At 35.5% G+C, this 24,865-nt stretch overlaps 1 protein-coding gene across 7 annotated transcripts in view; it reads right to left on the reverse strand.

Annotated features, from left to right (window-relative positions):
* LOC115233618 (uncharacterized protein CG43867) overlaps window positions 1–24,865 on the reverse strand; it is a 73,828-nt gene that overhangs the window by 45,853 nt on the left and 3,110 nt on the right. For all 7 annotated transcript variants that reach the window (XM_029804137.1, XM_029804138.1, XM_029804140.1 and 4 more), the window contains exon 2: window positions 19,689–20,974. In XM_029804137.1, coding sequence (XP_029659997.1) covers window positions 19,689–20,708 — 1,020 coding nt within the window. In that variant the 5' untranslated portion in view covers window positions 20,709–20,974. The remainder of the gene's footprint in view (window positions 1–19,688; window positions 20,975–24,865) is intronic.

The raw sequence follows: 24,865 nt of genomic DNA on the forward strand, positions 1-24,865 counted from the left end.
TTTTTTTTTTAGCTATTTAATAAGTTTTCGCGAACTTTCATCAGGGTTGACTCTGCATCTCGCGAAAGCGGAACGATCGCTGTAGTCAAACGCGACCATCGTTGACAATATCACCGTAAATCCGTCGCTAGCCCGTCGCTAGATCTCCGTTATTCCAATGCTATTTTCGCCCTAAGGCTCTTCCGGTAAGAAGCGACTATTCTAACCGGCCCGAGAGACCGAGTGAAAAAGCGCAGCGCGTACACGCGGGTCGTCCCGCGCATGTTAGAAGAGACGAAAGTTAGTCTTAATTTTATAAATAGCACTCTACCGAGAACAGACACTTATAGTTAATAAGACTTTGGCGCGGAAAACACCGCCGAGCCTCTTTAAGCCTCGCTCTGCGCCGTTAATAGAGGGAGAGTAGATTAGAGCAAAGTACAGCATAGATATAAATTTTACATCCTAAAATGTAAGTTCTGACAGAATATGTAACATGAAGAAGCTGAACGAAAAGGAATAAACAATGAAAGAAAAGTGCGAGAAGGAAGAAAGATATGAGTGAAAAGAAAATTATCGCTGCTCAGAGATATACAGGGTGTGCAAGTAATACAGATGCTTCTTAAAATTGAAAGTAAAAGTGAATATAAGTTTTCCTCTCTAGTATTAATTAAATTTATTAAATAACAAGCAGTCAAGATTACACGTTACATATTCATGAAAGAGAAAATCATGGAATTTCAAAATTTATAAATGTGCTCGCTAAAGTTTTTGCATAGACTCTATCCCAAAAGTTCTATTGCTTGTTACAAAAAAAGACAGAGGAAAATCTAATGTAAGTTACTCATTCCTTTATATAAAATTATGTGAATAAAAAATTATTTAAGTATTGTCGATATTTTTTTTCCGATGAAGATACCTGGCTGTTTAAAATTCTGTGTGTTTGTTAAAATGCTTCTTACTCTTGAGAGAGATATATATATATTCTGATACGTCTCTTCAAAATTATAAATATCTACGTCTGGGAAGTAAATACATCTGGGGAAAATAACTCTCAGAAGTTAGCGCGATGACGATGAAAATGAAGATGAAAATGAAGACGAAGTTGCTGCGCAGCAGCTTCCACACCTCGCGATATTAAGACGCTCGCAAAGTCTCGCGCACGTCACGGCCCAATTCTCGCTCCCCATCTCTGCCCTGCACTCCCCATCTCGGTCATTTACGTACAAGATATCCCGGCGAGAGCGTACGTTCGTATCTTAATTTACGCGCGTTACTCTTTCGCTCGCTCGTTAATAAAAGTCGCGAGTAGAAAGGAAACGAGGGATTGAAACGATGAAATAATTTCCGTAAGATTGTAAGCTTTTTTCCCGCACGGTCGTCCCACTGACAGAACCTTAATCTCTCTCGCAAAAAAAAAGAAAAAAAACATACTTATGGCATCGAGAAAAAAATGCAATTATTTCCCATCGTTCTCAATCCTTGCTCTTATCGAATAATTCAAGGAGCGCGAAATACGCTGAAGTGTTTACGGAACCGTTTGGGAGACAAAGGGAGGCGAAGTGGAACGACTGAGATATCGCGATTCAGGGGAGACCCTAATCTCGCGCGTCTGAATTTTTCAAGGGGGCGGTTTAAAAACTTACGATCGTTTCCGTCCGGGAGGTGAGGTAAGGGATCCTCACCTCGTGTGCGAGGTGGCACACAACCCTCATACCCGGTGCGGGAATAGCCAGGCGGAAGAGGGGGATTTTCACTTTACGATTCTCTCACCTAATCCACATAAAGGTCGCTCGTAAGCAGGAAGGCTCGATCGTGACGAGTACGATGATAGGGCACTCGCGTTCACTACCTATCTCTCCCTCCCTCAGCCTCTCTTCCACTCTTTTTTTTTTTTCACCGATTTATAGTGTGTATCCCGCTCATCGTTTCGGGTCGTTTTTATCGCGTCGTAATTGCAACAGCGGCCAGTCTATTTGATATAAACGCTCGCCTCGTAAAAAAAAAAAACTACACTTTCTATCTTCTTTTAATATAGTTAACGTAGATAAATAAAAGATAAATATATGGATAAATTATTTCTTTTTTCTATAGAAAAATAAGAAAGCACATCAAAAATATTTTAAAAATATTTTAAAATGTTATTTTGAAAAATAATAATGCAATTGTATCCTGCAATATCTTTTTACGTACGCACATAATTGTACAATAACGTAAGAAGATAGTTCGTAATATTATCTCACACTATTTTTGTTTTATAATTTCTTTCCGAATCTTTTACGAGATATAAGCTGTTTGCGTGCAGTAAAAAATAAATATATCAATAAATAAATATTAAAAAGTAGTAAAAATAAATATATACATAATAAATAAATCAGGAAAGTAATTAAGAAGAGAAAACCGCGCTTGGTTTCTCGATTTGACGCGATACGGTCGAACACGATCGCAATCAAATAAACGTGCAATTACACAATCGAACGTAAAAAACGATAACAAAGAAAAGTGCAACGATCGCGTACGGAAAAAGAGTCTCGCCTAAATATATTATGTATTTAATTCACCGCGCGCCTATATACGTCTGTTACTTGTGAGGTAGAGCGAGTTTCCGGCATTGAATTAACTCGGAACAATATATCGCCGCCATTGCATTGTGTAGCGGGAGGTACATTGAGCCCTCCGTGCGAGCCCGACTACTTCATTTATCAAGTTAAACAATAGAAAACTACCCCCGTATCACCCTCGTCTTCGACCCTCCCCCCCCCCTCCCTTCCCTTACCACCAAGATTTCGAGGGAGGATCTCTTTCTCGCGCCTCCATTGAATTTCGCTCGCTTTTTCATCATGCAACACTTGACATAAGCACTTGACAGCTCGCACGTGGCATAACATTCGTCACACACGAGAGAGAAATCTTTTTTAGCGGGAACGATAAAGTACGGTTTCACGTCTTCCCATTTCACGTATATGACTATGAAACATTTCCTTTTATCTGCACACTGCGAATACCTTGAATGATAAATCCGAGATAAAAGTTACCATGACGACGTTATTTAACATCGCGCGTAAAGTTCCGTAACGTTTTATACGGTACACGAGGTAGAATGAGCTATTGCGAAAATTCCCCGTTAATGGGGAATGCTCTTCAGTCAGGTTGAGTATCGAGCAATCCGCCAAAGACCTGCGGTAGATTAGCTCGTCGTTTCTCGGCCGCGGATTAAGAGCGCGCCGCGCGCGAATGGAGTTACAATGAATCTCTTTTCAATTAAATCACAAAGTTTCCCGGCAGACGGAGAAAGTAACAGGGCGAAATGAGATAATGATTAAGGAGGAAGGAAGTAAAGCCGACCGAGCGGGCTCTCTCTTCCTTTCCCCGTCCATCGTACGGACGACTATTGACGACCCTTATCGCTCCGAAGGGAGCCGCTTGACCAAATCACTCGATAAAAAGCCCATCGACCACCTTATTTTTTTTTCTTCTCTCTTTCCATCTCTCTTTATCTCGATTTAAACCGCCCCCTCATCTCGATACCCGCGGGTCCCATTTGGTCAGCCAATTTCTTCTTTATTTCCCCCTTCTTCCATTCCTCCCGATTCGCGCGATTGCTAAATTTCAGCGGTTTATCTCTCTTTGCCCGGTGAAAGAGAGCTTTGATTTATTAAATCTCCGACTGCGCCACGCCACTCACTCCTATTTCGCTTATTCGCCACTTATTTCGAAATGCTTTTTAGTTGTCTCATACAATATCGTATTTTTTAACATGAAAAAATGTGAAATCAAGAGACGCGGTAACAATGTCAATGTAAATAAAGATAATTACATACATGACAGCTGTGATTAGATTCATCGATCGAGCGTTACTATTTGTATTTATTCGAAAATTTTCCATCAGTCGCGATTAATATATCTCAAAAACCAATGCGGTGATCAAAACTTTTTTTTTTATGGTACGATAATGTGTGTATGATATGATTTTTCGATTGCGACTAATATGGATGTATATAAAGTAAAACCGAAATATTTTAACATTTTTAACATATTTCGAAATGTCAGAAATCACGTTTATTCGAACTAAACGTACTCGACAAATTTTGTATTGATGTAATATAACAAAAGTGTGATTAGATTTTTAATTATCTCATCAATTCCTTACATATCATTTAATCGAACGTATGACAGAAAATTTTAAGATAAAGAGAAGCAATAATTTTCGATAATAAACAATAACATAAATCTAGTTGGCATGTCATTTTAAATTAAATTAATTATAAATAAATTAAACAACAAATTATTTGTACAATAAATGATAAATAAATTACGAATCACTTACAGAATCATTCACGACAGATTTCAATCGAATAAATCTTTCACAAAATATGCATTTCGATTTAAATTACAATAATATACAAATGTCGAATTTATGATATGCTATTAATAAATATTAAAATTTTAACAATCATACTCAGTAATTAAATCGCAATCGATCCGTTTTATATTCGCAACCATTTTGTGAATGACAAAATACCAAAAAATATTATAGTTGAAATCCAATATTTCAAACGTGTAAATCTTGAAATTGTACCTATCAAACGATAATTTATAATTCCTATTCCACGTCGCTTCGATTCTTACTCGAAGTTTATAAATCATGTAAAATACCTACTTTGATAAATCGCCGTCGTTTCGTGTCGTCAACTGCGAGAATTAATTAATCGCGTTAGTATAATCGTTGATTATAATAATCGTAGAAGGAATGATATACGAGGTGTCCTAAAACTACCGTATTTCCTCTTAATGGCAGATTTCTTAGAACATTTCAAGACGAAAATGCTAATACAAAAATGTCGAGGCTATAAGAGAAAGAGAAAAAGAAAAAGAGAGAGAGGACTCGAGTCTCACCGCGAATGACAACAATAGCGTGCTATGTCAAGGTTGAACACAGTAATGTCCTTGACATCACGAAATAATCGAACGCGTTACAAGCGCGTGTGAAAAATATTCTGTTCCTTAAATTTAAGATTAATTGTTAATAAACGCGATGTATCTTTCTGTTATTTAAATTACTTGATTTAACGATTTATATATATATATATCACTCTATAATGTCTCAATTAAAAAAAACACAGAGAAAATCACAATTAAATCGGTGAAAAATCCAAAGCAATTAATTAATTCTCGTGATTAACAATTCGTAAGTACAACTAGCAAATATTTTGTATGATTTAAACGTTTCAAATAGGAATCAAAGCAACTGGGAATAAGAATTATAAGTTATCGTTTCAATAAAATTTTTATATTTAAGTATTTCTTTAACAATGCTCATAAAATATAGCGAGCGTCCTTGTTTATTTTGATGGAATATTTGATGGAATGTCAGTAGTGGGGGTTTTGCCTTACTATGACAATAGATGGAAGGGGAAGAGGACAAGAACCGACGCATAGAGAGACGTAACATTATTATTCAGACGACGTTCGTAAGAAAGGTATATTATACAGTGTTATCTATCGATAAAGGTCTCTCTTGTCAATCTTCGATAATAATTTCACATATCCACTTCTCTCGTAAAACCAGTTTTCTTTACAAATATAATTGCTATTAATTTTACATTTTCCATATTAATCGCATAAATTATATTAATACCGTAAATTCGGCATTTGTATATCGTTGTAATTTAAATCAAAACACGTATTTGGCGAGAGAAATTCGATCGAAATCGTGCGAACAGTCGACAAATCCAACTACATACATTTTCGAATATTGCAATATTCACGGATATTTATCTTTAATTTTAACTTGTACATTTATTTATTTTATGATATTGTTTATTAGCAACAGAGCATTTCTGTTGCAAATGGTAAATTTGGCCGAGCGATTTTCCAGTGTCGAACAAATTGTAGCTATACAATGCTCGTTTTCGCATCGCGCTTCTGTCGCAAAATAATAAAAGTGTGCGTCGCGTGTAATTAATGTCGGGAGTGTCGTGCAAAGTACTGAACAATCGGCGTATTTTGTTAATTAGTGCGCGTGCGATCGTAATTAACTGTGTTTTCGCGAGTGAATGTTGTACAAGTGTCAAATGAACAGGATGAACGAGAAGAGAAGAGGCTCAGAGAAAATCTCGGCGAAGCATGAGGTGAGCAATTTATAACTTATATTTACTATTTAGTAATTATAAAATTTATTTCTCTGCTTTATTTCCGCGATGGTGCGTTAATTTTATACATCTCTCATTGTGTGATGTAATGAATATAAAATATTTTAAGCGGCAAATAATAATTTTAAAAAAATTGCCTCCAAAAAACTTTGATAAAGATATTATAATCTTTAACGGTGTTTTTGTCAAGCACTCGATATATAGGCAAGATTTTCAGCAAATAAAATTGAGAAAACATTATGAAGATATGCTATAAAAATGATGTTATTTTAACAAATTTTAATATACAATATATTTATATTGCATTTTCACATTTTACGTATGAAATATCGCGAGAATGCTTGAACATTTCAAAACGCATGCAACCTCCATATATTTCTATTGATTGGTATTAATTGGAGAACTGAGAGTGGCTGTCAATGGAAAATAGTTGTCCGGAGAAAAGAAGTCTCGAGGATAAGTGGGAAACAAAGCGCGAAAGGGCATGCTCTCTCTGCCGACCGATAAAGTTCCTCGAGATAACTTCCCGAGCTAAATGGGATCTGCTCGTACGATCAACCTTTTTTTTTTCACAAAATAAAGGAAAAGAGAGAATAACGGCCGGGCTGCGCGGGACTTTGGACAAAAAACAAAGGGGATACGTTAATCGAACTTGGAACGGAAGCTTTTAAAATCTTTCAACGCGCCGGACAAAGAGAGCTCACGATAATTGCGCGTATCCATTTTATATTACGGCGACCAGGCAATTTCATAGAGTGAAAAAGTTACATGCATTTAAAAGTGGACATTATAAGCGAATAAAGAAGTTGTAATAATTATATTTCCATATGCTAGATACTTTTTTATTAATTTCGAGATTATATATAATAAAAAGAGATTATTAATAATTGTTTAATTATTAGTATAATCGTCTATTTATCAAAAACACTGAAATACATATTAATGCATTGAACAGATTTTTGTAGATGTTTTTTGACTTCCTTTTCGCTCATATTCAACTAAATTATAAATATTTCAAACTATCAGAAAAAATACTTGTACTTAATAAAATTAATAATAAAATTAATAATAAAATTAATAACAAACAAAAAATAATGTATAATTTATATTAACATCTGATTTATGCAGAATCGTGCTGTAAATTGTTAAATGCACGAAAAATTTTATAAGCACTGTGTAGCACATATAAGAAAGATTTGCGTTTCTATTCACCTAAACCACGGTGGATCGCTATATCATTTTTTGACAGACAAATACCGAACGGTAAACAAGGGGAAGAATGTGCGGCGGAAGTGAAAGTGGAGGAAACGTCGTAGTCCGGCGTATTCGAAAAACGTAGGAAATTGCGCATGGCCTCGTATATCTCGAAAATTGGATTCGAATCGAGAGATTCGTGGCCGTGATAAATTCTCGTCCTGCCAAAGAGAATTCCGCTACCTCTGCTTTACTTCGAAAAGTTCCTTGCGGTTTATATAACGATTCAACTATTTTATTGTAATGACACTTTTTCAAAGGCTGCCTTAAAAAATAATTAATAATAATATGTAATATTATAAAATTATTATATTTATAATATAAATAATATTATAATATTATAAAATAATATATAATATTAATATTTTTCACACATATAACATAAAATGTATTATCAAAAATATATAAATATTATTTAAAATTTTTACTATTTTTCTTTATATAAAGTCACGTATATTTTTTATTCATTTTAATCAGTATCTCTAACTTATTTTTTAAATTAATTTCTGCACTAATTTTCCTCTTACAAAGTGCTATTTTCATTAAAAATATATGATTTCCATTAATTATAATTGCATATATATAGATATTTCAACTAGTGTTGCAAATAGTTCTAATTGCAATATTATTCACTTTCAACGATTATATAAAGCCAATAGATTTACTCCCCTTCTCTGTAATTTCGTCCAGAAAAGAGGAGAGAAAAGTGCTCTTATCGCGGGGGCAAAAGTACCATGTGCTGAAATTCTACTTTGTCGCACTCGACGGCGTCGACAGACGATATGTAAACGCAAAGAGAAATAGACAAAAAAAAAGAGGAAACAGTCGTGGTAGAGAGAGGAAGATGAATAGAGAAGTCGAGACAAACTACGGAAGATGTATGCTTCACGGAAGATACAATAGAACGGAGCTTCCTCTCGGACTTGCAAATCCAACAAAGGATATTCTTTTGCTAGCGTGTTCTTTCCACTTGTTTCTTAATTTAAAATATCGACCTCTTTTTTTTTCCCAGAGAAACATGTATCTCGCAGTGCAAGCTATAACGCTGTTGATAAGTATCTTTTATAATACCCAGAAAATGAGAGAGAGGGAAAGAAAAAACATTTATTAAAATAAAAATAAAATAAAAAAAAGAGTTTTATCTACAAAAAATATGCTGTAAAAACGCATAATAAAATTAGAAATATAAAAGAGCGTATTATAAAAATAATAATTAATACTTTAATTGATAAATTATTTAAAACTATGTACATATTTTTTGTGCTTCCCCAATATTTTATTAAAAAAAAAAAAAGCTAAAAACTTGTATGTCGATCTAACTACCCGTTTTTTCGCGAAGTTTTCGAACACGTTTTGTAGGGTTGTTTTTGTTTGACGCGTAGAGTAGCAATGAAACGCACTTCGTGATCCACGAGCTGTGCACGCAAGGCTCGGCTTATACGCGTTGCAATATGTAACTGTCGCGACTCAAGCCAATAAATACGAGCCTTTTCCCTCTTTGTTTTTCTCTGCAGGGATAAATGGATCGGCCGGACGTGAGCTTTAGGTCGATCGTGCGGTTCGACGGATATTCCAATCGAAACAAGTCTTCGTGTCGCGCAGAAAGAGGAAAGAATTCGCGCGTAAATAAAGATTAAATTGGCGCTTCAAAAATATTTTCCCAAAGCGTATGCACAAGATATAATCATTATCGCAACACAGAGACGATGTAAAGAAAAAATAACCGAACAATTGGACTGTAACAATTAAACATTGAAAATTCATTAAGCGTTCCCTGCATATGCTACGGCTTTAATTGAAAATGTTATTTCACGCACCAGTTGAGCGAAATTATTGAAATTTAGTTAATAAATGATGGTCGCACGATAAATTTGCATAACCACCTCGTCGATATTCGTACACCCTGTAGATAAACCGTGTCCATCCGGTTTGGATGTGGGTGTAATGGACGCGAGAGAAAAATCAATTGCCGCCCAAGGGCTTTTAATCACCGGAGCCTGTCCTTTCATTTTTTGCGGCTCGTGTCAGCCCTCTCTCCCTTGCCCCNNCCCTCCTCCTCCTCTATTCCTCTGTCTCTCTGTCGAAAAGTCTCAATATTTTTTCCCTTCTCTATGCGTTCACGTCAACGGCAAGTTTGCAGCGTGCATGCATGGTTGCATGTGACAAACCCTATGGAAATTCAACTGTCCCTCACTATATATGTATCGTAAAAATAAGAATAGCGCGCGAATTATTTAATCCTTCTACTGTCAAAGAATCTCGATTTTTTTAAAATTTCAGTCTAAAAGTTTTCTCATCAAATATAAGAATTTTATCGCGAGTTAAAAGCGAACGAAAGCAGAACGTAATGACTTCGATAACAAGCAGAAAGCAAGAATATATCGAGAAAAAGAGACGTAACTATACGTGCAATAAAACTTTACTCAAGTTGGCAAGCGGACCAGTGGATGACCTTCGAAGGAATTGCTGCGAAATGATATTATCGATTTAATAATAAAATGCCAAAAGTTGCAATCAATAACTTAATGTCCACATCGAGAGAGCTATCGCTATATAAAATAGCTAGAATATAATAGCTATATAAAATCTCTTACATGTATTCTATATATGTGTGTGTATTTATATCTAATAATTAAAAATAATAATTAAAAATTATTAGTATAGAAAATAATTTTAAGAAAAGTTGAAAAATTTATATTAATTTTTTTATGCTACGTTTTATAAATAAATATAAATTTCTCCGGAACAGAAAAAAGAAATTGTCTTCCGTATTAAAATCACGTTCTATTTTCATGTAATACAAAGATATATAAAATAATATAGAATATATACAATTTCAGGTTTCGTTGACAAAGCATAATTTATTATATTCATCTGAATTCTTACTTAAAAAAAAAAAAAAAAAAAAAAATTGAAGATTTCAAGATTTTCCAGCGTGCAGATAAGACGCGTAACAAAATTCCAACGTTATCAAAATTCTATATTACTTATTATATTCGGGGAAGAGAGGTAGGCGACGTCGTCGGTCGAATGAACAACGGACACGGCGGGCAAATGATATTAACGGGTCCGTCTAGGGCGCCCCCGGGTTAAAAAGAGTCCATCCGTAGAACACGGTCTCGGCCCGTTACACGCGAGCTTTATCGTACGTCAGGTCGAACAACCCCTCAGTGCCTCGATCCCTTCGTTGTCCCTCGCCGTTATATGCCACGACTGTGAAAATGCTTTTTCACCTCTCCCCACCCCTCTTCCTCCCTTGCGGGACACTTTCTTCGAGATTTACGCGCCGCAGCAATCCCGCGAGCTGTTTCGTGACGTAATATATATCGAAGTATCAAAATGCAAGAGATTGGATGTAGTTTCGTGACATTGATCGTCGTTTATGGGATTCTTAGAAGATCCCTATTTTGAACGCGATACTCGTTATGCAAATTGTCGAGTTAGATGCACGATACCACTCTAGAATAGTGTAAAAATAAACGGAATCGTCGCCGCGTGTATGTGTGTGTGTGTGTGTGAATAAATCCGTTCCTCGAGTAGGTACTACGAGAGTTAAGTTCAAGAAGGTCGCGCGCGGAAAGAGGCGACGCTTTTCAGGCGAGTGATATAGCGCTACAAGTACGAGAACCGCCCCAATTTACGATTACGAGGCACGAGGGGATTTCAAACGAAGGGTTAAACCAGGGTTTAATCAATTCTCGCCGAAATGCGCCCGGTCTCGCATACCTCGACATTGACGAGGCGGATTTGCCCGGATTCCATGACGTAGAGCGAGCGATCTAGTAAACGGCAAGTAATAAGACGAATAGCGGTCACCGTAAAGTCATCGTCCAAGAGAGGCTACAAAAAATAATCGGTAATAAAGGCAACAACAAGTAGAGTTGTGCAAATTAGAAACTTGCACATTGCTTCCTCATCATTTTATCTTACAATGCTTAAGCTGCTTTAAGCATGCGGATTTTTCAAGCCATATTGGAGAAAATTGTGTAAATCGGAATAAATCAGAAATTCGATGCAAACTAGCCTTAATTCTTGAATATTCTCGAAATGACATTAAATGGAATTTAATATCTTTCTTTTTATGAAATTATAAAAAGCTTGCTGCAATAAGGCGTATTACGTTATATTAGCTGTTGTCATAAATCTTTCTCGTGTTTCTCAAGATAAGAAGAATGACTTATATATCGCTGTTTCTACCACACAGTGGCTCATATCATATCGACTTATTGCTGTCGTCATCAGAAAAGTTATTCGACAATTGAGATATATTTCCACTAAAGCTTGATGAATATAAACTACGTGAAATACGAAATAATTATAATTACGTATGTGAAGAGATAAAGGGACTGTCTGTTTAAATAAAAATATAAAGATAGAAAAAAAGAAAGAAAGATCGTCCATTTATTTTGTGCAACTTTTTGACATTTGTTTTTACGTTCGGTCTATGATAACATCACTGATGTTTCGATATTTTTGTTTCGTTATCGAAGAATCTTATTTAGAGAAATGTATCTCAAAAGAGATCGAAAAGTTTGCTACCGGAGAGTTTAGCTACACAGTTTTTGCTACACCTCACTTCCTACCCGTAAACGATAATGCAACGGACCGCAATCCAATGTAAAAAAGTCAAGAAGGGTACGTCTAACCGATGGTTTCCTATTTTTCGGACGCAATTTCTTCGTGGCATCCAAGTTTTCTCGTAGCCAGACAGGATGCCCGGCATCGCGGCGCCGTTCATGCAATATAGTGGAATGAAATAGACATGAAAAGAAATATCGTTTTCTCTTGACGGACTTCTTAAATGTTCGTTAAAAATATATCAATAAAAATTTTTAATTATATATATATATATTCTTACGTAAAATATATAAAACATTAATTGTTTTAAATAATAAATTTATTATTAAACAATATTAGATAAGCGGTATTTTTAGAAAATATGTTACTCTAAAAAAAAGATAAAAAATTATAGAATAGATTTTTAAAAAATTTAAGAATTATTCTAATTTTTACAGAATCTACAAAATTTATATGATAAACTCAATCATTAAACAACGTTGATGCGCATCCGAATAAATAGCAATTATCTTGATTATCGAAAATTGATTGCCAACATTGATAACATCGCTATAATCTCCCTTACATTCTCATATTTATTTATGTATATGATAAATGCGTAAAATATATATTTAACAAAAAGACGAGTGAAATATAATCAAGATTTCTTGAATTATTCCAATAATTTTTTAGTAATAAAATCGATGATTTTTATTCTTAAACAATTTTCCGATAACTATCAATTAAATACATTTTTTAAAACGTTCATATATATATATAAAAAACGAAGACTAATTTTACTATTAAAAAATCATCGTGTCGTCCCATTTAACCGACGATCTCAATTAGCTCACTTGACCTTACATAACTAACCGTATTAGTTAAAATTCATGGCCGACTGTACAACGGATCGAGCTCTCAAATGTGACCGCTGTCGTGTAATTGAATCGTCCGTTTCATCCGCTAAAGCTAAATGTACTCCGGCGAACTTATGGCATTCATATACGAGACGTGATACGCGAGGCTACTTAATCGGCGCATAAATGAAAATTATTTTAACTTAACTAAAACTTGAGAGTTGTAAATGATTTTACAGCTCAAAAAGACCGCTCGCCACCGTTGTAAAGCATGGAATCCCTAATCCTCGGCGCCAATTCTCGAAGTTTCGCGTAAGCTTAACTACTAATTGGACACAATGTCCGCGGCTCTTGGCACTGTACTATCCGACACAGACGCCCGTTACTACGGGAACTTTGCAGATTGTAATTCCCTGTCTTGCTCTGTCTAACTACTTTATCAAACCTATACAGAGACACGCAGTAGACACATACATTTGTACTCTTTCCTTCTCTCTGCTGTGTTACAGTGCAGACGGAATATCTATTGATAGAAGCTGTAAAGGATATTCTAATGTGATTAAAACTAACACACGTACGCGCGCATACACATATCAGACGTAGAATTATATTAAATGTAAAACAGAGAAGAGAAATTAATTTTCTAATGATGAAAAATTTATTTTGCAAGTGAAAAATTTTGAATTACTTTTACGGATTTTTATAGATTGACAACAAACATTGAAGGAAAAGCATAAAAACACAGTATAAAAAATATTTCCATTAAATTTCTGTAAATGCCGTATTTTCTGTAGAATCACTGATTGGGGTCTCCTCCGAAATCGAGAGAATCAAGAGACACAATGTACTGATTGGGACAGCACAGTACTGATTTCCGAGATTGTGCACTGATTTCACATTTCTACTAAACTTCGTATTGAGAATTTTAAAGATATATCTATAAGTTCAGTAAAAATGTGAAATAATATTAAATATTTTATGCTCATTTTTATAATAAAATATGTGTTATCAATATTTTATCAGATAAATATCAGAAATCTGAAATATTTTTCTTTTGATTTTCTGTCAATTAATGTAAAAAATCAATTTAATGTTAACAATAAAATATATTTTTTTTTTCTTTTCGTTTTAAAACACGTGCTGTCTTGGATTGTAGAAAAACCAATTGTTTTAATACCATACTGATACTATGGCAATAGTATAGCGACACGTGCAAAAACCATCAACAGTAATCCATTAGAATGAAAAATTAAAGACTACAGGCACAGAGCGCGAGTGAGTCGACGAATTAACCGATCGAAATATGGCGTACGCACTAAGGTAGGCGCACAAATCAAGATAATTGCGGATATTTCACGTACACGGGTAACGTTAACCGGTGTTCTGACTCGCACAGGTCCCGGGAGATTCGAGCGTATGCGTCCGTCGTTCGTATTGATAGAGAGACGATTCGACTATCTGTCTTTATTTGTCTTGTCCCTATCGCGTGTCCTTCTCTTTCGCGCTCGACAGCCCTTTTCGTCAATTTTTGAAAGTTTCCGCGCGGAAATTGATATGGAAAATCGGAAAAAATTGGGGAGTACTGTCCCAAAAGGGACGGACATCTGTGTACGGTGAAAGAAGAATTCGTCCTAAAATAGAAGGTATACTAAATAAAAGAAGAAGGAGAGAGCTCTCTTCTTCTCAATTCTGCAATCTCAACGCGTAACGCAAAATCGATACCGGGTTCCGGGAAAAGTTAAGCTGCATTAGCGTGAAAACTCATTGGCGCGAAAAGCAGTAAAATCGCGTGGTTTTCGAGAAAAGGAAAAACAACGGTAATCGATGTTACGTAATGTACATTTTAATCGGTTTAATTGTAAACCGATTGTCGATATTAAGCGTTCCATTATTGCAGAATAATGAAATTATCGTGGGATGATTTTACCACCATATTCTAATCTCTTTCATCGAACTTTGGTTGTCGTGCATTTTATACGAGGAATATTAAAAAAAAAAACATGATTTTCCTACAATGTATTATACACAATAAAAAAAATAGAAAAACAGGAAACAAAAAAATTAATAATTTTTTTCCGCAACGTCTAATAATTGCAGCCGACAAATTAATATTTTTGGAGTTTGTTTTATATTGTATGATTATATTAAAATGTGTATCGCATATATATTTCTCCGTTACTTTTATTTAATTTCTTCTCGACGAGGCGATAATGGATTAAGACAAGCGAGTTCTTACTCGCGATAAAGTTCACTAAGTTTTTCTGTGCGAGCAAATATGCAGAAATAATGATTTCGGATATTGCAACATTGACGTCCTTTGATGTCCTTTGAAGTCCATATCGGCGTCCGAAAGCTCTATTGACGTGATGACTTCCTACCACCCGAGGAATCAATATTAATATGAGCTACATATGTATACACAGTGTTCTAAATCTAGCGGACTTTCTGTCTAGAAATTTAATACTGACAAAATCGAAATTGATTTTTGGAAACAAAAAATAACCAATAATTTTTACCTTATAGATAATTAATAAAAAATAGAAAATTTTTTTTTCAAAAAATTTCAAACAAATAAAGCTGTTTTCATTAATCGATTTTGTGAATTGAGAATTAATTAAAATGATAATCAGAATGTTGAGAATTGAAAAGGCTTCCCTGATATTTTCGGCGTGGAAATACCGATTTCATATCGGTCGACGAGTTTGCGAATGAAAGATGGACCGCTAGATCTGGGACACTCTATACAACGGGAACGCGTGATAGCTGTTAGCACACGTCGCTCGGATATGGAATTCAATAGGGTAACGTGTACGCTCGAACAATACCCCCGCCCCCTCTATGGGTATACCGCATTATGTGTATTGTGTATTTGCCTAGATAATGAGACGTCACGGCCAGCTCTCTCATAGCGCAGCCGTTATTTATAATCCACAATTGATTATGCTCGCTCTCCTTTCTCCATTCAATTCGCCATACAGCGTAATATGTGCGTCTCGTGCGTGTTCGCACGCGCGTTAAACCACGTGCACATCGGAAAACATTGAGAGATAAGCGATGTGCTGTGAACGGTGACTAAGATAAGCTCACGTATTAAACAAACGCAAGTTTAATTTTAACGAGTTTACGCAGATACCGTCCAGAATATTCCACTTTTATTGGATCTTTTATTTGATAGAATGTTATATGAATTTTAAGACCGTCTTCTTTCGAAGTAAGAACGAAACATCAGAAAGAGAGAGAAAGAGAGATTATAATAAAATTTTGGATATTATTATATATCTTCAGAAATAAATATCTTGAAATAAAAATTTTATTAAAATGTAAAATTATATATAGAATTATATTTTTATTTATGCAATTAAATTCTCATATTAATTTCTAAATTTTTACGTAAAAAAATTTTATATATTAATACGTAAATAATAGTATCTCTTTAAATAATCATATTGTTTTAAATCCTCTTTTTTTTTTTTGCATTAGAGAAATGTTGTCTATTTAAAACGAGATTATCGCGCACAGGGGTAGGAAAACCTTTTGCCTCAGCTCGTAAATCCGTTTGGGATCCTTTTCGTGCGGAAGGTATAGGCCCCAAGATACATCAAGGATTTCATCTTGAATTTTGCACGCGCTCAGGGGGCATGCGGCTCCCCGCTTCGATAATATAAACAGCATCCGCTTTCAACGAGAAGATCTACCGCAAGAGAAAATATACTGAAAGATCGAATGTACTGGTTGCGTGTGTCGGCAATGCCATAGAAATGAATAAAATAACAAGCCAATTTTTTTAGAATCGTTAAAATTCTGCCATTAAATAATAATCACTAAATTTATTTCAAACATATTTTCAGAATAATCTACTAAATTTCGTGAATTAAGGGGATTAGGCAATAATATTTATCGAAAATGAAGTTTTTTTTCGGGACTTTATTACAAAAAAAAAATGAATTAAAATCGAGTATTGTCTTTTAATAAAATGTTTATTAGAATAAACCATAAAAAAAAATTTTTTTAGTTGGGAATATGCATTAAAAATGACGCTGCAGATGGCTGATCGAGAAGGATTTTTAAATAAGTTTTGCAGTGATAACTCAAATACAGAAGCTCAAATCGACTTGAAAAAAATTCAGCATGTTCATTATATGTATAATTTCGGACCGAACCTCTAAAAAGTCCGTGCGAACTTTAGTTATTGAAAAAAAGAAATCAAACAGATCTGTTTGTCGATGAACTTTAAAAAAAAAATCATTTTAATTGCCTGTTTGATTTTCTTTTTCAAAAACTAAAGTTCGCACAGACTTTTTAGAGAGTCCGAAATTATACATATTGTGAACAAGCTCAATTTTTTTCAGATCGATTTGAGCTTCTATATTTGAGTTATCACTGCAAAATTTATTTAAAAATCCTTTTCAATCAGCAGTGCCATTTTTAATGCATATTCTCAAGTAAAAAAAATTTTTTTATTGTTTATGATCTTAATAAACATTTTGTTAAAAGACAATTTTCGATTCTAATTCATTTTTTTGTAATAAATTCCCCAAAAAGACTTCATTTTCGACAAATACTATTGCCTAGTCCCCTTAAATAATACACTTGTAAGCAGACATCTTACCGGATAAATGTAAAATAAAAAGAAGCTCAAGTAAGTCAGAAATTTATAAACCCTTCTATCTGTCTCCATACATATATTACGCTCTGTTAAGCTTCAAAAATAACAAAAAACCGCAAGCTTTTGTCCTATAAAAATTGTTCTGCATGACGCAACTATAAAAACTGGTGGAAAAGGATAATATCATCCGCGATACGGTTTGTCGATCTGTTATTTAGCTCCCGATCCTTTTTCTGCCGATGAGAAATAAAAACGACCGTTCCAACGCCGCGGTCAGAAATGGGTGGATGGGTGGCATGTATTGTGTGGAAAAGTTGGTTAAAAAAAAAAAAAAAACCAAAAAAAAACCGTCGGCGATATTACGGCGTGTCCGGCGAGGCGGACGTATAATTTCCGGCCTGACGTTGGATCCTCGTCAACGTGCGCTCTGTACACGTCCATTCGCGAAACGCGCGTATACCGCTGTCTCTTCCGCAAGGCAGTTTGTTTGCGTTAAAGCCGCGTATAAACCTAACGAACGAATGAACGAACCTGAACATACCAACGAGGGATCAAACCGTTGCGAACTGAAATGGAACAGTTTCTCCTTTAGTTTCGCGGAGAGCAAAGGACGCGATAACTCTTTTTACTTTTCCTCCCCATCTTCCTATAAACACATGGTCTCTTTGTGAATATGCGTGCACATTGATATTAATAAAATTATATATTTATAAAACGCTCTTTTTTTTCGAGCGTATCTATATTCATTTATAAACTTTATTTAAAGGGATTAGGCAATAGTATTTGTCGAAAATGAAGTCTTTTTTAGGGAGTTTATTTTTAAAAAAAATGAATTAAAATCGAGAATTGTCCTTTAACAAAATGTTTATTAGGATCATAAACCATAAAAAAAAATTTTTTTGGTTGAGAGTATGCATTAAAAATAGCAGATGGCTGATCAAAAAGAATTTTTAAATAAGTTTTGCAGTGATAACTCAAATACAGAAGCTCAAATCGACTTGAAAAAAATTGAGCATGTTCACAATATGTATAATTTCGGACGGAACCTCTAAAAAGTTTGTGCAAACTTTAGTTTTTGAGAAAAAAATCAAACAGATCTGTTCTTCGAATTTAAAAAAAAAAAAAAATCGCCATTTTAATGGCCTGTTTGATTTTTTCTCAAAAAATAAAGTTCGCACAGACTTTTTAGAGGTTCAGTTCGAAATTATATATAATCTGAACATGCTCAATTTTTTTCAAGTCGATGTGAGCTTCCGTATTTGAGTTATCACTGCAAAACTTATTTAAAAATCCTTTTTGATCAGCCATCTGCAGCGCCATTTTTAATGGGTTAATAAATAAATATTCTCAACTAGAAAAGTTTTTTTTATGGTTTATGATTCTAATAAACATTTTGTTAAAGGATAACTCTCATTTCTTTGTAATAAATCCTCCAAAAAAGACTTCATTTGCGACAAATACTATTGCCTACTCCCCTTAACGCATGAAAAAATATACATGAAGCGAAACGTATTTCCTTCAAATTGACAAGCGTATTAAGTCTCGCTCGGGGAGGCTTGTTTCTGTTCAATGATCGACGTAACGGATTTTGAAGAGGCAGAAACAGACCGGCGCTGATGCTTCTATGTGCCTTATCTAGAGCGACGGCGTTAAATCGGCGCGCGTGATCGCGCATACTAATTCAGAGAGGATGAGATATATATTTCGGTTTCCCGTACCACGTACTTAGACTTCTCCCCTCCTTTCCCCATCCCCCGCGTAATTTGTTTAACGTATGCCGCGCATATCAGATGAGAGGAATTCCAGACGTGTGGACGGGAGATTCGTTAACTATCGACCCTCGACTGCGTATGGCTAATATTAACGCGATTAAACGAGATAAATGATGTATTTCTTATCTTCGCGTCTTTCTCCATCACCCTATCATTAATTATTTCGATACCATTTCCCTTTTGATATAGCTTAGAAACAATGGAATAATTAACTCTTAAGCTGAAAACACTATATATATATAGCCGCACCCTGTATATATCATATATCTAACAAATGTTTGCATTGAAAACATTTCGAGAGAACAATTTATTGAGCTGCTTTTTGCAATTAATTTATAACATTGATATATTTCATGTTGATTGATATAAGAAATAAATATAAATTTGATCGGTATTTTATAATTACAGTGCATTCTTAAATTGTTTATCGATAATTTTAAAAAAAAGCTTCTTTGCGTGCAGCTAAAAAGTTAATTCTCGCAGAAAGACTGATTGTGTAGTTTAAACTCACTTTTTCTCGGAGCATGTCCCTCACCCTGGTCGCCTGACTCCTGCTCCTGTGCAGCTCCAGCTGCAATTCCAAACACCTCTCCTGCCAGTTGAGTTCCTCCACCGTCGTTGTGTATCCGTCGAAGCTCTTGGAGGTGACGTAGCTAGGCCTAACGTCCAGTTTCTCCCTCTTCACGTCAACGCTGCCACCGGCGGTTCTCGGATCGACGAACAATCTGCCCGTTTCGTACATCCGCGTAACCGGCGGTTGCTCCGATGGTTGCCTGCCGGAGAACGAGAACGTTCTGTCGAAGTGACCTCTGCCGCTAGAAGGTCCCGGCTCGTAATTCGTCCTCCCCCTGCAAAGAGGACTGCCGGGTTCCTTTCCGACGTCGTAAGCCAAATCAGACTGAACCGGGGTAATGAATGTTCTCTTGTCCGCGTACTCTACGTGACCGCTCGGCTCGGAGGTAAAATCGTACGGGCTGCATTTGGGTTTTTCGCGAAGCTCGATGTAACCGGCACTCCTGGCACTCTCGGCGAAGCTCTTATCCTTATGAAAGAACAGATTCGGCACGTTGACGTAGGGCGAGTCCCTCGAGTGTATCACCGCCGGCGATGGCGCGTCACCATCGGCCGCGCTTCCCGCATTGTTGTTGTTATTGTTGTTATTAATGTTCACGGAGGAGGTACTAGTGGAGACGCTGACGGTGCCGATGACGGCGGTGGTGGTAACGACGTGCCTAGGCCGTGGCGGTGGAGTGGGCGCCTGTCGAAACTGTCGCGGCCACAGTCGCGGACTATCGGGGCCGGAATTGGAGCCACCTGTTCCGCTCGGGCCCGCTCGAGACGACGACGGAACGCCGCCGGAGGCTGGGCCCGACTGACCGGCGAGCTCGCCGCCCGCGTCGTGCGCGCGGGCACCCAGCCGCGGGCTACAGGGTGCCGAGTTGGAGCCGAAGTCACTGGCTAGCCGTGTGATCGGATCGAGAATTTGCGAGAGACGGCGGGTTGTCGACGACGAGCCGCGTATCTCGTCCATCGTTGTTCGCGATTTGCTCTCGTCGCCTTTATTACGACGCCTCTTCCTGCCCGCCTGCTTCTATTTCCTGTCGAAAGGTCCTTGATGCATCTGGAAATCCGCGTTTGTGCTTCTTCCCTTCTTGAATTATCGCGTTCTTCCTGCGAGAGATCGATTCGGCATCGACGCTCGTGGAATAGGGGTCGTTCATCCTCGTCATTTTGTTACCTCACATGCTCGTACAGTCATCGTCGATCGCGACATCAGCCTCAAACTTGCGTTGCGATCTGTGTAAAAGAGATTTTTTCTTTTTAGAGAAATATTGTAGAACCCTGCGGTGATATATAAAGTAAAGAAGATACGGCGATATCGTAAAAACGGTTTCGCTGATGGAAGTACCTATTTGTTTTATGTGAATTGCTACTAGGGATATCGTGTCAACTGCGTGACTTGGATTTTGTAAAGGATCTTATATAGATTACAACCTTATATGTAGTACTATTTTTTTATATTATACGTTATTTAATATATAATAATAAATTTATTTAACACCGTGACGTTCATATAAAATCAGCGATTTAATATTAATAAATTAATATAAAAACGCGAAAGAATTTGCGATATCGCTCATCGCTTTTCACTCGGTTTTGGGCGTTTTGATGATCGGCATTTAAAAGGATAAGAAAAGTGCGACGCGGAAAGATGGCACGCAGGGCTGCAAAGTTTATTTTAAGGTCGACGTTAAAAGGAGCCAAATGAAAAACCGGATGAAGGGAGTAGATGAGCGCAACGGGTCTCATGTTCTGCAATTACTACACAGACAACGTGAATCTTCGCCCATGAAAAATTCTAGTCTTTGCGAACCGCCGCAGGAAGTAGATGACGAGCATAAATCGAGAACTTAGCGCAAAAAGAGACTAAGTGTCGAAAAATAAAAGTCGCTACATCTCAAAATAATCTCTATTTTAAAAGAAGGAAAAAAGAAATGTTTTCTTTTAATTATAAAAATTTTAATTATTGTCTCGATATTCGAGACAAGATCGAGACAAGATTTTTAATTAGTTATCAACACAATACCAAGACTAAGATTGTCAAGATTATTGGTTTCTAAAAAAAGCTAAAATATGTATATTTGTGTGTAAATTAGACGAGAAAAAATCATTATATTATACAAACTTAAAAAATTTTATTTAATAAATAAAAACATTTATATTAACAAATTTAGAAACATTTAATACAATAAACAAAATAAACAATATACAATTTTGTACAATTATTTAGCTAGACAAAACCTTGAATATATAATATATATATTTATTTATTATCTTTTTAAATACACACATACGCGTGTGTGTTTTAGAAAGTAAACAAATGACATAAATAGTTATCTTAAATTATTATATATTATAAAGATTATATATAATATTAAATATTATGTTAAACAATTTTTCAGTATTAGATAAAAATCGTTAGTAAAATCGAGACAAGACAATACAGATGAGATTTTTGCTACCAAGATTTACTCAAGACCAAGATAAGATTTAAGTTTCCGAAAATTAATTTCTGTCAATATTGTATAATTAAATGTATAATTATATAATTAAATATATAATTAAAAATTAAAGAGTTTAAATTTATTGTCACTATTAAAAAGTAAATTGTATTTTACATACATAGAGAAAGAAGATTGATATCCCTTTTGTTGCACGAGAGAGAGAGAGATAAATGGATGATAAATATGTACCAAGTTTTTTTCTTGGGGATATATTACAACACGTCACGCTCGCGATGTAACAAAAGTCGTGACTCGTAAGTCGTGACACGTAACATATATGTGACACTGTAAATTAGTTTTAAACGGTCGCGAAATCACCCAATTTCTTCTCGCAAATTTATCGTTAATTTGCCGAATGGCCTCTTCTTTATGCGATTTTTATATTCATTCGGTTTTTAACAGAATAGACACTTTCATTAATTTTTATTTTATATAATGCAAATAAAAAAAAATCTTTGCATTAAGAAAATATTAAAAATAAAGTATTTTTGCAAACTAATTGTAATATGCGAGGAGTAAAATTTTGCCCTGAATTTAATTTAAAGACCAGACCTTTCAATTGAACAAAAGTTTAATTTAAAAAAAGTTAATATGTCATAAAATTATATAATACTAAAAGTTAGAAACTTGGGCGACAAATAATAATGTGCATCGATATTTTCACCGAGGAAAAGGCAGATCGATCAAAGAATTCATAGGCACGAAGGGTGGCTTACACCAGGTTTAAGACACCCTGTATGCAGACTGGTTGCTCGGCGGTCTCCCGCGGTGTCCATGAATAAATTTCAAATTAACTTTCGAACGATTTCCGCGTTATACGAAACGCGACGGAAGCCCTCCGCAATCTCGGAGGTTCTTACGAGGCGGCACCCTTTATATCACCGAGAGCTCGCTCGCATACTCTCTAAGTAAAGCCTCATCCGGGACTAGGAGGAAGACTTTCATTGACGTAAGACTTTCGTGCTGATCGTAAAAGTATCGCGGCATTAAAAAATTCTAAGAACTTGCATGGAATATCGACTTGCGAGACACGAGAAATAGTATACTTAATCCTAAAAAAAAAAGAAGAAAAACCCTCATGCAAAACGCAATGAAAATTCTCAGTCAAACATCAACGATGTCTTTGTGCTCCAAAAAATACCATTGAGTGAATAAAAACATATTCTATTTTTCAAATGTCTATTTAACGCTACAAAAATATTCAATTTTCAATTTTTATAAATTTTTTTTGTTATCATTTCAATTAATATTAAATAAATTATTTATTTCTGCTGAGAGAGAGAGAGAGAGAGAGAGAGAGAAATTTTTTTAAGAAGTCGCCGCAAATTACGAGTAGATATTTCGCGTAATTGCAAGAGACAAAATCCGTTATCTCTACGATTGAAAAACGAGATAACCGTTGCAGTGAAGCGGAAAATACAACTCGTTATTACGGATGCGCATTAATCGCACACAGTCCCACAATCTAAATAGTATAATTTAATAGAAAATTCGATGCAATTATACATACGAAGCAATTTATATGTGCATAATTTGTTCGAATAATTTAGATTCTTTACATAATCCTTCTATTATAATAATAGCGTTATCACAATAATGACGATTATTAACGGCGGAGAGGAACGGGACGGTGGGGAGAGCGCGAGAGAGCGTTCGGAAAAATCTCCCGCGGCTACGTTACAACTATAACGACATACACAGTCAATTGGCGTTGTTAGAACGCTGTTTTGTCATTGCGTAACTAGCGGCGGTCACGAAGGCGGATAGGCCGGTAGCCGGCCGTGGGTCCGGCGTTCGCATTCTGCATAAATTACGCCTTCTTCTCTTCTGTCCGGCCTTTGTGGTCGCGTGATCGCGCGACGTTATTGTCGAAATGACGTTTGCCGCGGGGCGCGTTACAGGCTGCACAGGCGCGGCAAAACAAATAGACGAACGACACGTGAAACGTATGTAAGTATGAGAGAACGTTGTTTCTCGCACGAGCCGAGCGCGATTTTCCACGCGACAAATTTCGTTTCGGCGATGAGATCGAGAGAGGAAGACTGGGAACGGTGTCGATAATTTTCACGTGAAATTTTTATTTATTTATTTATTTATTTATAAACGGGAAAGAGCTCCCTTTAGTACAAGAAAGAAATATAATTACAATTTCAACATCAACAAAAAACTTAGAATAAAATGCTGAGGGAATAAATGAGGAAAGATAGACATAACAAGTTACCCGTTTCGGGACGCTTTTAAAAAGTGAACGTCTCGCGAAATCTCAAGTATTATATTAATATATATTTATATATGTATCACGTTTAAATAACACGATTCTGTTTTCAAGATGTGATAAATTTGCGGAAACGCGATAGATTAATAAATTCGTATTATCAGTTTATGATTTTCAAGTAGGATAATGTTATAGAGGCAATTTACAATATAATCACGCATTATTCGTAGATAAAAAAAAAACAAACAAAAAAAAACAAATTTGTATTTTTAAATATAATTTTAAATTATTTTCTTGACCTATATATTTCATTTTTAATTAATAATAACTATAACTATGGAATAAAGATTATTATTAGGAGTAATAGAGAAGACTGGAATATTCCTAAAAAAAAAAAAAAAAAAAAAA

The sequence above is a fragment of the Formica exsecta genome, unplaced genomic scaffold, assembly GCF_003651465.1.
Source record: "Formica exsecta isolate Colony F162 unplaced genomic scaffold, ASM365146v1 scaffold18, whole genome shotgun sequence".
Lineage (NCBI taxonomy): Eukaryota > Metazoa > Arthropoda > Insecta > Hymenoptera > Formicidae > Formica > Formica exsecta.